This window comes from Oryza brachyantha, chromosome 6 (assembly GCF_000231095.2).
Source record: "Oryza brachyantha chromosome 6, ObraRS2, whole genome shotgun sequence".
In the NCBI taxonomy this organism is placed as follows: Eukaryota; Viridiplantae; Streptophyta; class Magnoliopsida; order Poales; family Poaceae; genus Oryza; species Oryza brachyantha.
Genome location: NC_023168.2, coordinates 14424558 through 14439426, shown reverse-complemented (window position 1 = coordinate 14439426; position 14869 = coordinate 14424558). Strand labels below are relative to the sequence as shown.

At 40.9% G+C, this 14869-nt stretch overlaps 2 protein-coding genes across 2 annotated transcripts; one reads left to right on the top strand and one right to left on the bottom strand.

Moving 5' to 3' along the window:
• The first annotated feature begins 1872 nt into the window (after nt 1–1872).
• LOC102717807 (early nodulin-20-like) lies at nt 1873–3032 on the top strand. The gene is made up of 2 exons (XM_015838434.2): nt 1873–2243; nt 2363–3032. Exons 1-2 carry the CDS (start codon nt 2021–2023, stop codon nt 2803–2805), a joined length of 666 nt encoding a protein of 221 aa, XP_015693920.2. The 5' UTR covers nt 1873–2020; the 3' UTR covers nt 2806–3032.
• Nucleotides 3033–9288: 6256 nt separating this feature from the next.
• On the bottom strand, nt 9289–10618 carry LOC121054785 (ethylene-responsive transcription factor TINY-like). Its single transcript, XM_040525483.1, has one exon. It carries the CDS (start codon nt 10345–10347, stop codon nt 9475–9477), a length of 873 nt encoding a protein of 290 aa, XP_040381417.1. The 5' UTR covers nt 10348–10618; the 3' UTR covers nt 9289–9474.
• Between the last annotated feature and the right edge of the window lie 4251 nt (nt 10619–14869).

The window sequence follows — 14869 nt, the reverse complement described above, 5'->3', positions numbered from 1 at the left end:
TTAAGCAGACGCACGAAGTTTTATACCACCTCTATATTATAATAGAAGACATCATCGACATTTTAGCATAAATTTAACTATTTAAAAACTTATGTAATTATTATTTGTTTTGTTGTGATTATATTTATTGCAAAATACAATTATAACTTAAAGTTTTATATGTTTACATAATTTCTTTTAAAATAAGATTAACGATTAAACATATGATAAAAAGACAATGGGCGTAATCTATTAAAGTATAAATGGAGCATGCAGTACTTCAGTACTTGCACTGGGAAGTTGGGAGTTGGCAAGGTCAACTTGTTGAGTTGGGTGATCCATGAAGCTATCCACACCGACCAAACCGCTTCCCATTTTCAGAATGATGTTCGGTTCAGATTCGTTTGATTTGATTTGAGTCCTTCATGTTGTCCAAAAAGAGGATAAATACAGGTGCAGATGAGGAACGCAGACAGGAAAAACGAAAAAGGGTGACACGGTTTAAGATTCTGCTTAAGACAATAAGACGTGTGTATGAAATTACAGAATTCATTGCAGTATGGTATGGGTCTGAGGGAAGCGCATCTTGTACCGAATAATGCAACTTTGGGACAAAGTAGATGTTGCTGCCACGCTATTCCTTAATCATCCAGGCACATTAATTGAGACCCGTCTCTGCAAAACATCGATCAAGATGCATATAGTTTCAGGCTTTTGGTGCAGCCGCGTTGAAAGCAGGGATGGTCGGTCTCACTACGCCAACCTGGAAACTCTGAATTTCGACAGAGCGTTTCAAAGAATGGCGATGGGCATAACATCTTACAGATAAGAGGTATCTTAATCTAAGTACAGTCAATCTTCAACAGACCAAATCCCTGGTCATAGTTTGCCTTTTCGAGAGAAACAACAACATATGTACGGAAGGAAAATTATTTATAAATAAAACTTTTATATATTTGTTCTTAATGATATAAATAAAAGGCTGAAAAATATGACAAAACCCCTAAAATTAACTCTAAAATTAAGATTAAAAATTTAATTTAATTTATAAACAAAAGAAAAACAAAAAACCAGGTTTCAACAGTAGAACTCGGGGCAGATCAGCTAACAGATCAGCCAGTCAAGTAACAAACCAAAGGGATAGTGTCCATGCTGGAATTAAAAAAACAATGGCGATGAAATTTTTTGTCGATTATGAATGAAAGTTCAATAGATTCCTAAATAAATGCTGTCTCAATCTGGCTGTTGTTTTCGCTTATTGCATAATCATATTTTAAACTTTTACTTGCAATTTATTTCTCCGTAAGTATCGTAATAATTAGCTTTAGTTTCTTTTGAAGCTAACACAAAAATCGTCGATATCTTTTAAAAAGAGTAAATTTCACAATAGTGTACATAGGTTGATTACACTCTTACACAACTATAGATTTAACACCAAAATTTTCAAATCTGTGCTTTTGCTTTTAGACCATAAATCTATAGTTTTTATGATACACGGCCTTATATAGCTTTGCGATAATTTGATCAAAGCATCCGTGGTTCCACGAAATTTATACTCAAAAAAAAAAAAGATGCAGGGATCCAATGACTTGGTTTGGGTATTGTTAAGATGGGCCTCAACTCCAGCCCATCGACGCGAGTGGGCCACGGCCCATGACGTCTAGCTTTTCCCGGAGCCCAGCCATTGACGCGGCCTAGGCAGGCAGGCAGCATGGTCGTTGCAGTCGCAGCCGCGCGCTCCAACTGCAACCGCCACGCCAGAGCCCGCCGCTTCGGCCGGCGGCGCCGATCCCCGCCTCCCCCGCGCCGCGTTGACGTAACCACCTCACCGTCGATCACGATCCCCCCCTCGCTTTATAAACCCCCCCGATCGACGAGTCACTCACACCTCACACCGCGCACATTTACACTTGCTTCTTCTTCTTCGCCGGACCGGACTGATTCGATCACCGGTAGCCATAGCTACAGCTAGCTAGGTAGCTTCTAGCTACTCCAGTTGATCCGTACGAGCTAGTGTTTGTCTACGACGACGATCGGGCTCATGGCGCAACGGGAGGTCGTCGTCGCCGCCTTCTTCGTCGTCTTCTTCCACCTGGTGTCTGCTGTTGCCGGCCAGTCCGTTTCTGCTGCGCTGCTCCCGATGCGGATGGGGAACCGGTACGTCGTCGGCGACGCCAACGGGTGGAAGGTGCCGCCGCCGGCGAGCGCGGAGATGTACGCCAAGTGGGCCGCCGGCATCCGCTTCTACGTCGGCGACTCCATTGGTAGGGTCTCAACTTAAAATCAAAGAACAGCAGAAAAATTGCTTCTTTTTTTTTTGTTTGTTTTTTGGATTCTTGCATGACTCAGTGCATTAATTTCTTGCTGCGATGACCGATCGAAGAATTCGTGTACAAGAATGACTCGGTCGTGAAGGTGGACAAGTTCGGGTACTACCACTGCAACGTGACGGCGGCGGCGGCGAATGACGGCAGCGTCCTCTTCCTCCTCGACGCGCCAGGCTTCGCCTACTACTCCAGCACCGACGCCGGCCACTGCAAGAAGGGCCAGCGCCTCGTGATCAACGTCGAGGCCGCCCCTACGCCGGCGCCCGCGCCGGCATCACCAATCGCGACACCTCCTGCCGCCGCCGCCGCGGCGCCCACGCCGCCTCCGAAGCCGTCCCCGTCGCCGTCGCCTTCCCCTAGCCCGGCGCCGCAAGAAGCCGCAACGACGAGCGCCGCCGCAGCAGCATCATCGTCGTCGTCGGCGGCGGCTCGCGCCTTGCTCCTGGCGGTGTCTGCCACGGCGCTGGCCATGATGGGTTTGGTTCTCGGCGAATGGTAGTAACATAGTTACATTAATTAGGGCAGGTCTTAATTAGCACGGTTAATTTAATTTAGTTAATTTCGGTGTGTGTGTGTGTGGTATGGCTCGTGTTGGAGCTTACCATAGCTGAAATGAATAATTTCGATGTGAATTAGACAGTTAGTTAATTTAGTTGGTTGTCGCTTCAGAATCAGACAAGGAAAAAAATCGCTGCGTTTCTGGCAAGTTAAGGCGTTCATTTTTTATGATTTGCTCTTGCTCGCATATCGGTTCTACTTGTACAGATATCATCGCATACAGTGGCCATGCAAGAGCGTAATATCACCATCGGTCTGCAGCAGTTGATCAGGTCTGAAAATGTGTTAACAACACCATTTTGTCTTTAAAAAACACGATTTTGATGGGCTGTTTATAAGGCATAGGGGTGGCGTTCGGTTCTTTCGGCTTGGTTCTATTTATTTGGTTCAAGTTAAGATCGATCTGTATAAAATAGAAACCAAATTAGCTAAAACAACAAAACCAAAATAAAAAAATCCGAAGAAAATCAATTTGGTTTTCTCATATTCGATTTATACAAAATAGGAGAAATCTCATACATGCATGGTGCAAGGAGCAAAGTGCTGCTGGCCCCCATACCTATCAACTACGCCACACATGCATGGCGCACAACACATGAGGGTTAATGGGCCCCATACCTACTTAAAGAAAGAAAATTTTGCGCAAGCATATGCTAATCGTTCAGGATGAGACGACTAACCAACTCCTATACGAGGACTTCAGTTTCTTATGTATCTTTGATTTGCAGCGAATATAAAGAAATCTTTAAGCCAAAAACTGATCCATATCAAAACAACAATCGAACGTCCAACTGATAACCGAAAACCCACTACTTCAGTTTTGTTTGGGGCGGTTCGGTTCGATGGCCAGCCCAAGCATGGCTATGCTGTGCATGATCCGTAAGAGCATCTCCAACGCTTGGGTGTTTAAATACGTGCTAAAAAGCTAATTAAGTTAAGCACTATGCTATAGAGTCTAATGGTCCAATGCAATAAAATAAAATGGGTGTTTAAAATATTGAAGGTTTGTTTGTAGCACCCATACAAGCACCAGAACGTTCCAACCCATCTGCAATCAAGCACCGGACAGCTGTCCACTACTATGCACTACTATGCCGGTCAAAGAAAAATAAAATATCAAGCAACAGAGCTAGAGCTAAATGCACTAGCAGCTCACCTCGAGTAGTCTGCTTCCTCTTATCTTCTCACTGGCTTATCTTGTCCTCCTCTCCTCCTATAGACCCAGTGCTAGTACTTCTTCTTCAAGAGCTAGATTTGCTTCCCCCTAGCTTCATTCCACATCTTGCTGTTCTTCCCAAGCTAGATTTGCTTTCCCCTAGCTTTGTTCCACATCTTGCTGTGCACTCACCACCGGCGACCGGAGTCAAGAACGATGGTGTTGCAGTAATGCGGCCGTTGTGGCTGAGACTGGCGGCTGGCAGATGGGCAGGGGTCGCCGGAGTGGGGCCCACGACCATCAGCGAGGCCTCCATGGAGCAGAGCAAGAGCTTCGTCAAGGCCTTGTAGGTATGTCACCGGTATTTTTTTTTCCATCCCAATCCCTTACGGGCACACAAGGAGGGGGAAATGTATTCTCCGGAAGATTATAACTCCCTGTGACACACCGAATGTACTGAAATTCGAGCATGGTTTTTCCAAAAGAATGGAACTTCAATACAACGGTAGAAAGACTCGAATTGTTTCTGTTTGTTTAAAAACCTTGCAACTTCCATTGCAGTCATATGTCCGCATTTGTTTTCACATGTTGGTTTAAGTTTTTGAAGCAGTACCTATTGTTTTCTTTTCCAGGTTTTGTATTGGCCAGTGAGGGATTTAAAGGGAATAGCAGGGAGTGAATCATTACACATTTGCTATCGAGGTCGCTTACTGCTTCGTTGGGTGCTTGGTGAAGCTGATGATACCTTGTGATTCTGTGGGAGAGGGGCAGCAAATTCTTGCTGCTGTGAACAGATATCTGCTACCTCATTTGTTGAATGAGAGCCCAACAGATCCATGAAACTAGTGTCTGTGTAGGACTCCATGGAGATGGTGCTTTGTGAAGTGCGTGAGCAGCTCCCAAACGTTCTTTGAGAATTATAGATATGGGGTTGTTTCTTTGGCTTTCAAGAATGATTTTTAAATTTACTGAACGTTGTGATTGTCCATTGAACTTTCAGTTTTGCGGCTAATTTGTAGGGTTGTTGGTTTACTGTGTGATTTGCTTCAAGTTTGTTGGATGGCCCTGTGATATTGGTTCGTTGCGTGATTTGCTGCGTGATTTACTATCCGGTTGACTTCTTTGCTGCGGCAGGCGTCGATGCTAGTACGTGCTTTCAAAATTTGTTGGTGACGAGTTTAGCGTCTGGTGAGGCATCGACGCCGCACGGAGCAGCGACTCCATTTGACAAGCGCCCTATCCATCCGACGTGGCGAAAAAAACCAGGTTTTTTTATAGAAGCTTCCCCTAAGCACCTGCGTTGGAGGTGGCCTAAGAGCACAATATGATAGGTCATGCCATGCTTGAGCCGAGGGCATGGCACGACGTGGCCCGACTTCTATAGCATAGCACAACATGGCCCAAGCACAAACACGACCCTACTGGTCCACATATTTTCGTCATAATTTGTCTATTTCCCCTTATTTTTCTAAATATTTACCTCACATATTTTCTATTTCACTTATTTTTATCAATTTCCCATATATTTATTTGTTCAACATTTTCCTTCAATTTTTTTCTTTATTTTCATGCCACATTTGAAATTTCTTGGGCCATTTTGCCCACAGGCCTCTATCGTGCCTGGGTCGGCCCAGCACCACCCATTTTCATGCTTGTACCTAGGGCATGGAAAATAGGCTGGCACGACATGGCCTGCATGCTACAGGTGTTATGTCTTACTAGGCCGTGCCATAGCAGACAATGCATGTCCATGCTTTGGGTCGGTCTAGCTCAGAAGGTCCATTTTGCCATGTCTAACATAATGAACCTGCTAGAAACGTGGAAAGACCGAAAAATTAAACCTCTTAGGGTATTTTCAACCCAATGACTAGGATGATATTCATAACATTAAATAAGTTGTCATCTAGAATAAAAGATGATGTGGCAAGTGAATAAATGAGAAAAGAGAATGAAACTATGTCTTGTATGAGACATGGTTTCTACACAATATTTAAGATATCATGTGAAATAAGTAGCATTAAATTGAAGTATGAAATAGTGATATTTGCGTTGGAAGAGTAGTATCTAGTACTAGTTTCTTGATAATATGGAGTTTATGGAAACTACATCTAAGTTATGGGTTAATGGGTTAGGAATGCCCTACGGATGGAGCCCTGAACAGGGATGTGATGTAGGCTACTGCCTATTGGAGATGCTTTTGAACGGGTCCAATTAATGCTTATGATCTTGGACTAAATTTTAAACAAACTCGAATACGTATGATTGGAGTCGCGAGTTTGCATACGGACGGAGCTCTGGACAAACCGAGTTTCCGTCGTCATCACTGAATCACATGACGTCGGATCGATGACCATGCTGATGATCTATCACACACACATATATATATATATATGACCAATAATTCATCACGGACGACCTCTCCTGTTCTTCAAGAAAGCTGTCCAAATACTTTTGCAGGTCATGTCATATCACTCGCAAACGCCAATTAATTAAGCAACTCCGATCTGTTAAGAGCAAGTATAATAGCAGGCTATAAGCTGGCTATACGTTTATGTGGAGGAGAGAGTGGATGAGAGAGTGTAAGCAGGCCATAAGCTTGTAGCCAACTTGTGTATAGGAACCAAGAAACTCTGTGAGAGTGACATGTGGGCCCTGCATTAATGATAAAGAGTTAATTAGTATATAGGTAAGCTAAGAGAAAACTATAAAAAGTCTTATAGCCAGCCTGTTGGCTATATTATTAACCTTGCTTTAATTTGTCCGATCTCGATCCCGAGATCAATCGCCTTGTTACTCGTGCATTTTTATTTTTATTTTTGGCTACTCCTCATTCCAACGTATGCAGCAGCTGATGGAAATTTTCCCAGCTGATTTGTTCAGCTGATCGATCGATCGATAGCCCTTAGCCAGCCACCTGTGCGATCGATCGATATGCCAATCAATCGATTGATTACTAGCTAGTCCATCCCTTCTCTTGCAGATCGAGATCGAATTAATTAACTGAGCTAACCCTAGCTAGCTAATATGTATATAGTCGCATTTAATTTGATAGCAACGAGTAACTAACAGACAGATGCACAGATCAGAGAGCAGCTGTAGCTAGGTTCAGTCGTCGTACGTGCGTGTGCCTGGTAGAGAGCCATGCATATATATGCATGCTATGCATTTGCACGTACCTACGTCTACGTCGTCGTTTAGCACCGTTCCATCATGTGAACATATATGGATCGATGAACTTGTTGTTGAAATTAATATATATATATATATATATATATTAAGATTAATTCTTTGAAGAATCTTAAAAAGCCTAAGATGACATATGACCAAGTTTAGTACCACCTTGTTTATTTTAGGATAGGAAACCTCTTTACAAGAGGCTATGCTCCCTGGCCATTTGAAGCACGTGTATATGGAGAGAACAAGAGGAACACATTTGTGTAGTCGCAGTTGTGTTTTGTTGCGATTTGGTCTTGTTTTATGCGAATAATCTGGTTATTTTGCTACGATTCGTTCTTGTTTTATTCAAATAATCTACGATTCGTTCTTGTTTTATTCCAATAATCTGGTGCATACAACGACGCGATGTAGAGTCCAGATAAGTTGACCTTTATAGAAAGACATTCATTTGGACAACATCCCACACCATGCTTTGTTCCTGTGGTACGTGTTGTTCCTCGTCAACACGATCTACAACAAAGCCAAATCATTATGTACATGTTCGCCATGTTTCTTATATGTGATATGTTAATGATATACTGTCTAGCTTGCATGTAAAGGTCGTATATACGATGTGAGTATCACAGTGTACATGGTTAATATCATGATTTATTAAATAACTAAATTAAATCATTGTATGCTTATGCGTTCAACGCTTATGCACATATTGTAAGTTAGATTAGCTTTTCTCTCTATCATGAAAGGAGAGAAAGATGGTCATCTTTTGGCTTTTTGAGGAAAAAACAAAGCGATATATTTGCAAACGAGAAATAATTTGTGAATAAATTTTTATTTATATGTGTTGTTAGCATCTAAAGCAAACTCTGAAAAAATAAACTATAATAAAAATCTTAACACAAACTCCTATTTTAAGGTTAAAGAAAATAAATTTTAGCTTATAAATATAAAGAGAAGAGAAAAGATCGATGTGGCTTAAAGAATTAAACCTCAATTAATCTCGCAGCAGAACGCCATTACGTGGTGTATCACAAAACCAAGAGATGCATGAAGAAAGCTGTTAGCTTGGTACTTTGGTTAGTTGGGCGTTGGAACGACCTAGATAGCTTGGATCTCTTTTTCTGCAGCCACACACATGCATGCATTTCTCTGATCGTTATGATCTGTTCGTCTCACTCTCAATCGTTTGCCTGCATTTCGGTGTTCATGCCTTTTGTCAAAGGGCTACCATGGATCATATATTTATTCTAGTAGAGATACAGTAGAATCAGAAATTTGTAAATTCCATTTTTTTTTGTGAACAGATAGTGCTTTTCCGGTGTATGCAGATATTGCGCGTAGTCTTCTCTTATTTTTCTTAGAGAAAGTTCGATAGTCAACTACTAGCTCCAATTTATCTATAATCAACCTAATAGCCAATTTATACAATAGTTATCTACAAAGCATTACTACATGGTCTCACATATTATACAGACTGCGTCTTGGAATCCATACTGCAGCTGCGGCCCACTACTCTTCTCTGTGCTCTCTTATCTTTTTAAAATATGTTTATAGTTGACTTATAGCCTGCTATTGTATCTACTCTTGCTGAGGTCACTACAAGCGTATGCTTTGCAATTTTACTGGATATATTGGAGTTGTCTTTTGGTTTTTGCAACAAAAAAGCAAAACAAAAATGAAAAATAATTTGAGAATAAAACTTTTATATACGTGTTCATACCAATCTAAAAGTTATGGCTAAAAAATAAACTACGATGAAAAAAATCTTAAAATAAACTTCAAATTTAAGGTTAAAATTTTAAATATTGGCTTCTGAGCATAAGAAAAACCAAAAGACGGAGGTTAGTAACAGATCACCTAGCGCATGGTAATACACCTTCGTTTTCTTTAATTTATGGAATGCCGTTTTCAAATATATGATGTTGACTGTTGGACGTAATATTTGATATATGTTTTTATAAAAAATATAGTTTGAATACATAAAAATAAGTTAGGTTAAATGCTACCAGTCTACCACATTTTCTTTAAAAAAATAAACATACGGTGAAATGTCATGTTCAAAAATCAACATCATCGTATATTTGAAACTGGAGGTAGTGTAAATGTGTAATGGAAGGGATGCATTGAAAATAAGATATTGGCTCTGAATGCATGCCCATAGAAAATGAAGAAAAAAGGAAGGCATAATAAATTAATTAATTAAGCCAAACATTATTACTGGGCCGGGGCCGGCTAGCTATATATTCACATGTTAAAAAGGAGAGTGACGTGACGCCGGTACTACATGTTCGACAGGAGCGCGCCGAACCCGGACGCCACGATGCCGTCCGCCCAGACCTGCTCCATCTCGAACCCGGCCATGTCCCCGCCGAGCACGGCCGCGATCCCGCCGCTGGCGTCCTGCAGCCACGCCGCCGGCTGATCGTACCACGGCTGCCCAGCGGCGGGGTCGTCGTGGAACGTGCCGTTGCTGCTGCCGAACACGAGCTCTGCCGCCGTGACGTCGAGCGCGTCGATGGGCGGCAGCTCGACGATCTCCTCCAGCTCGTCGCCGTCGTCGTCCTGGCCGCCGAACGCGTGCGTGTGCGATTGCTCTGGCGCCGGCGGCGACCGCACTACTGATGGAGGAGGCGACGGCCCGCGGAACGCGCCCGCGGGGACGACGTCCACCATGGCGGCGGCGCGCGCGGCGGCGGCCTGGACGTCGCGCGGGGCGGCGGAGGCCGGGCGCGGCAGGGACGCGGCGGCGCCCGGGAAATTGAGCACCGCGGCGGGGCCCTTGACGACGAGCGCGGCGGCGTCGTGCGCGCGCGCCGCCATCTCCGGGGTCGGGAACGTGCCGAGCCAGATGCGCGACTTCTTGCGCGGCTCCCTGATCTCCGACACCCACTTCCCCCACGCCCGCATCCGCACACCGCGGTACGTCGGGTGCCGCCCCCCGGCTCTGCCACCTCCTCCTCCTCCGGCGCCCCTCCCACGCTTCTCGCCGCCGCAGGCCGACGGCGGCGTCGAGGCCGACGACGACGCTGGGCTGCACGCCGCCAGCTCGTACTCCGGCATTGGCGCGCGATGGATAGACGGCCGGAATATGCACGGTGGTGAGTGACTCGGTCGATCGACGAGGTGGTCGGAGCGAGGCGAGAGCAATGGCATCCGGGCAGGGGGGTTTTAGTAGTGGTTGGTTGGTGGGAGCGCGCGGTGACGGCGACGTCTCAACGGACGCGCGCGCGCGCTCGACCTCCTCTCTTCTTCTTCTCCCATCTCGCCATTCACGTCCTTGTCGTCGTCGTCGTCGTCATCAGCAAGCGCTCCCTCTCTCCATCGATCTGTCCATGCATCTGATGACCTCGACTCAAATTCTCCATTGTTAAATAATTTGCATCTTCTCCGAGTGAATGTTTTACCTGGTCAATATATAGCCATATATGCACGCAACGCAACGCAACGGATAAATTTCGGAAAGAACTAACCGTTGCAATAGTTGGGAGGGAGGAAGAAAAATGTTTGCTATACAAAAGTTAGCTGCTGTCCGGAGTGCAGTTAATAAGTTGATTAGTTTTCTGATACTAGTTGATAGTGATGCCATTTTGACAGCACCAGCTTGTTATTTGTCTCTGTTGCTTATAAAAGAAGTTGCCATAGTACCCTGGTTCAAACTTTTGCACAGTGCCTAAGAAAGTATTAGCTTCGTGTTTTCTCCCTCCATATATTTTACGCGTTTATCCATCTATCTTTATAAAAAAAATGTAATTATGATATATTTTGCTAAGTGCATCTTATATTTTTTATATTTACATAACTTTGTTAATAAGACAAACAACCAAACATATAAAAAATAACGGCGTCATCTATTAAAATACGAATGGAGAACACGAAAGAGTAGACCAAAGTTTTACAATCTTTAATTTGATCACTGCTTTTTCCATCATATATAATTTATAAGTACAAGGAACTCTCCGTTATCATAAAAATATTATGCGAAATCATCCTAATTAATGGTATGATCTTTAAACTATTAATTAGGATGATTTTACATAATATATATATATTATATATAATAATATATATTATTGTTGATCAAAAGTTTGGATTGTTATGAAGAGTTCAATTATTAAAAAACAGAGAAAATACTATTGCAAGCTGTGTCTTCAGATCACACGGTTATTAGGTGAGACCGTGAGAGCGAGATATTTTCTGTGATGTATGCCACATTACTACGTTCCAACAAGTACAGTTTGTGTCTGCATGTCTTGATTCTCTGTTTGTCTTGTTTAGTTCCAAAAAATTTTCTTAAAAACATCACATCGAATTTTTAGACATTTAAATGGAGCATTAAACATAGATGAAACGAAAAACTAATTGCACAGTTATGTGAGAAATCTCGAGACGAATTTTTAGCCTAATTAGTCCATGATTAGCCATAAGCGCTACAGTAACCAACATGTATTAATGATGGCTTAATTAGACTCAAAAAATTAAAAATTTTTTTTATTCGTGTCCAAAAATTCCAACTGTGACCTCCTCCCAAAAATTTTGCAATCTACACACGTCCGACGTACGTACTGGGTCCATGATCATTGCTGATGCTGATGACTTGTCCAATGCACCTGTTCCATGCATGAAAGACGTGTGCAAGCCACCAAATTATATACAATAATAGTACAAGTGTAAAATTAAACGAGTGTATTCCTATGGCAGAAAAAAAACCCAACTAAAGTGAGCTAACATTTCTAAAATACCGAATTTCTCCCTACGGCAGGTCATTGAAAAGTGTGTTTTGCATGTGAAAAGAGTCTTCAGAATACAACATTATGCATTAATTTCCATTATATATATATATATATATATCCATTTTTAGATAATGGAATTTTCATTAAGTACATGGAAGCATCCAGCTTTTTCAATCCCTACTTCCTTTAAAGTTAAGCCATTATCTCTTCTCTCATGAACCCACATCACCTCAACTATTTTTAGCTTTAGGATAAATCAAGGGTATAAATTTAGCCATATCATCTTAATTATTTTTAGTCTTAGGACGATACATCAAGAATGCATACTAAGCCACATCATCTCAATTATTTTTAGCCTTACGATGATACATCAAGAGTGTAAATTGTATCTCTTCCCCTAAAAGATACACCATATAACCCAACCATTTATAACCTATTGATAATTGACAAAGGCACAAAAATATATAAACACATGAGAAAAATCATGTAGTAGGTAAGGTTTTTTTTTAAAATTCATATTGACTATATTATCACATAGTTGTCCTGCAGCAACGCGCGAGGTATCCATCTAGTTATAAATATACCTATTGAACTCAGCAACATTATAATAGTACAAAAATACTTCCACATATATATACTATACTCTGTTCAATATATTGGTTTCGGTAACTATTTTAGGGCAACGATATGACCTATGAACAAAATTTTAGGATATTTTGGTCCAAATTATTTCAAATTTAAGTGAATTTTGTTTAATGTGAATGAAATTTGAAAAATTCAGAAAATTCTAAAAATTTAAGGTGAAATACTTTCCTACCGGGAGGGGAAGCGGGGTCAAGTCCAAAATCTTGCGCTGAAATTGTGAACTCTGCACTATAGTCCCTCCCACCCAAAAAAGAGAAATTATGGCTTTTTTTATGCAGATTAAGAAAATTGGCGGGATTAAATGGGGTTGTTTATGATGGGCAAAAAACCTCCATATTTAATAATGCAGCAGGCTTTCATAAAACAACATTGTTTTCTTTGATACGACAAAACAACATTATTTTAAGTATTTGTATTTTTTTAAAAGGGAAAAATAATCAAAGTTTATGTGTGAATAGTTCCAGCGCAAGGTATTTGTGAATTGGAGGCAGTAAACATAAATATAAGTACTCTCTCCATTCTATATTTTATATTACAAGACTTTCTAAGTTTATCTATATTTATCTATGTATCAATTGTTATCATACAAACAAATGTAGGTGAGACAAATTTAAGCCTTATCTTAAGGGCCCCTTTCATTCGCAGGATAGGAAAAACCCAGGAAAAAATAAAAGGTACCCTGTGATAGTGCTATAGGAAAAAGTTTGCAAAGAGGTTAGACCTCTTTTTTATTTTCCTATAAAAATAAACTAAAGGAATACAAGGAATGTTTTCTTTCCTTTCTTATGAATCAAAGGAATACATAGGAAAAAATCCATAAGATCGTGAATCCTACAAAATTACTATACTAATCCTTTGAATCAAAGGAGCCCTAAGATGTCTAGAAGCGGCATGTTTTTCAGCTGGAGAAAGCAAAATTATCGGTAGCCATGCTTAATTGGCATCGATCTCTTCAGCTTCCACACCACATTATTGTCGTTGGTTATTTGTTTCATGCTTCTAAAAATACTATTCTAAAAAAATCATCTACTACATAGCTTATATGTTTCTAAACTATAAGTTTTTGGGATATAAGTGAATTAATCGTCTTTACTCATCAATTAAACTTTTGTGTGCTGATGCATGTAACCCAAAATATTTGTCCAGCTAATTAAGGACATAATCCATTTGTTTTCATCCCCTAAATAATCAACACTACCGCAGCAGTAGTATATATTCATTTCCCAAGAGAAGTACCCACGTCCACATTTGGCTAGATGTAGTGCACTACCGAACTTTTTTAAGGGATATTTAACTATTTGCTACTTTTAGATTTGACATTTAACACATGTAGTGGCAAATATATAAACAAGGCATTGTAGCAGTGGCAAAAATCGAATATCCCCTTTTAACGATAGTTATATGATTTTTTTATAATTATTTAATGATATTAATGAAGAAATTAATTACTGTAAAGTTAATAATTCAGTTTAGAAAGGTGAGATGATAAACTTGTATGTAACATATTTTTTAAAAAATTACATAGTTCTGAAAGCATGCGCGTAAAAGTTGTATAAAAAGTAAAGAAAATACTAGTAGGAAGAACGCGCTGCCTGTTCTATGCTATAGTTGCCGCGATGGAGAAGCTGATCCCGGTCCGTCGGATTCAAAGAAAGAAACGTGTAGTACCCTATGGTTGCTAGATTACCAGTACAACATTCAACATTTTAACTGTTGCCCAGCCTGGCCTGATATGATCGATGATGAATATGTTAAAAGAACAGTGATAATGCTGCTTGAATATCTGTACTATTCTCAGATTGCGCCACCATGTACTTTCACCATGTTCCTAAGAGCGTCCGGATCCTCTGCACTAAGGCAGAGACACTGTTTATGGGAGGGAAACAAAATGTCGCCTAAATACTGTAGCAGCAGTAAACTCGTGTTGCTGATTTTCATAGGAGAATTGCTCAGGTATTTTTAAATTAAGTCCACCTTTAAGTATTTCACATATTGTTTGAGAATTAGTTAACTGGGCCTGATTTAGAAAAAAAAACTTATGTTAGTAGAAGCATATGTTTTATATTGAGCTCTTTGGCTTAAGAAATGATTTGCTTTTGATAAAGCTACAACTAAATCATATTTGTAGGCAATCTTTAGAGCAACCCATTGTTTTTTGTTTTGGGCAATTGCACAAAGGCATGATGGAGACAAGGAACTTATTCTTTGTGCAGGTAGATATTAGAGACTTTAGCCATGCAAATTTCCACCATATTTGGATGAAGTTTTAGTAATACCTTATCCTATTAATAATGTATCTT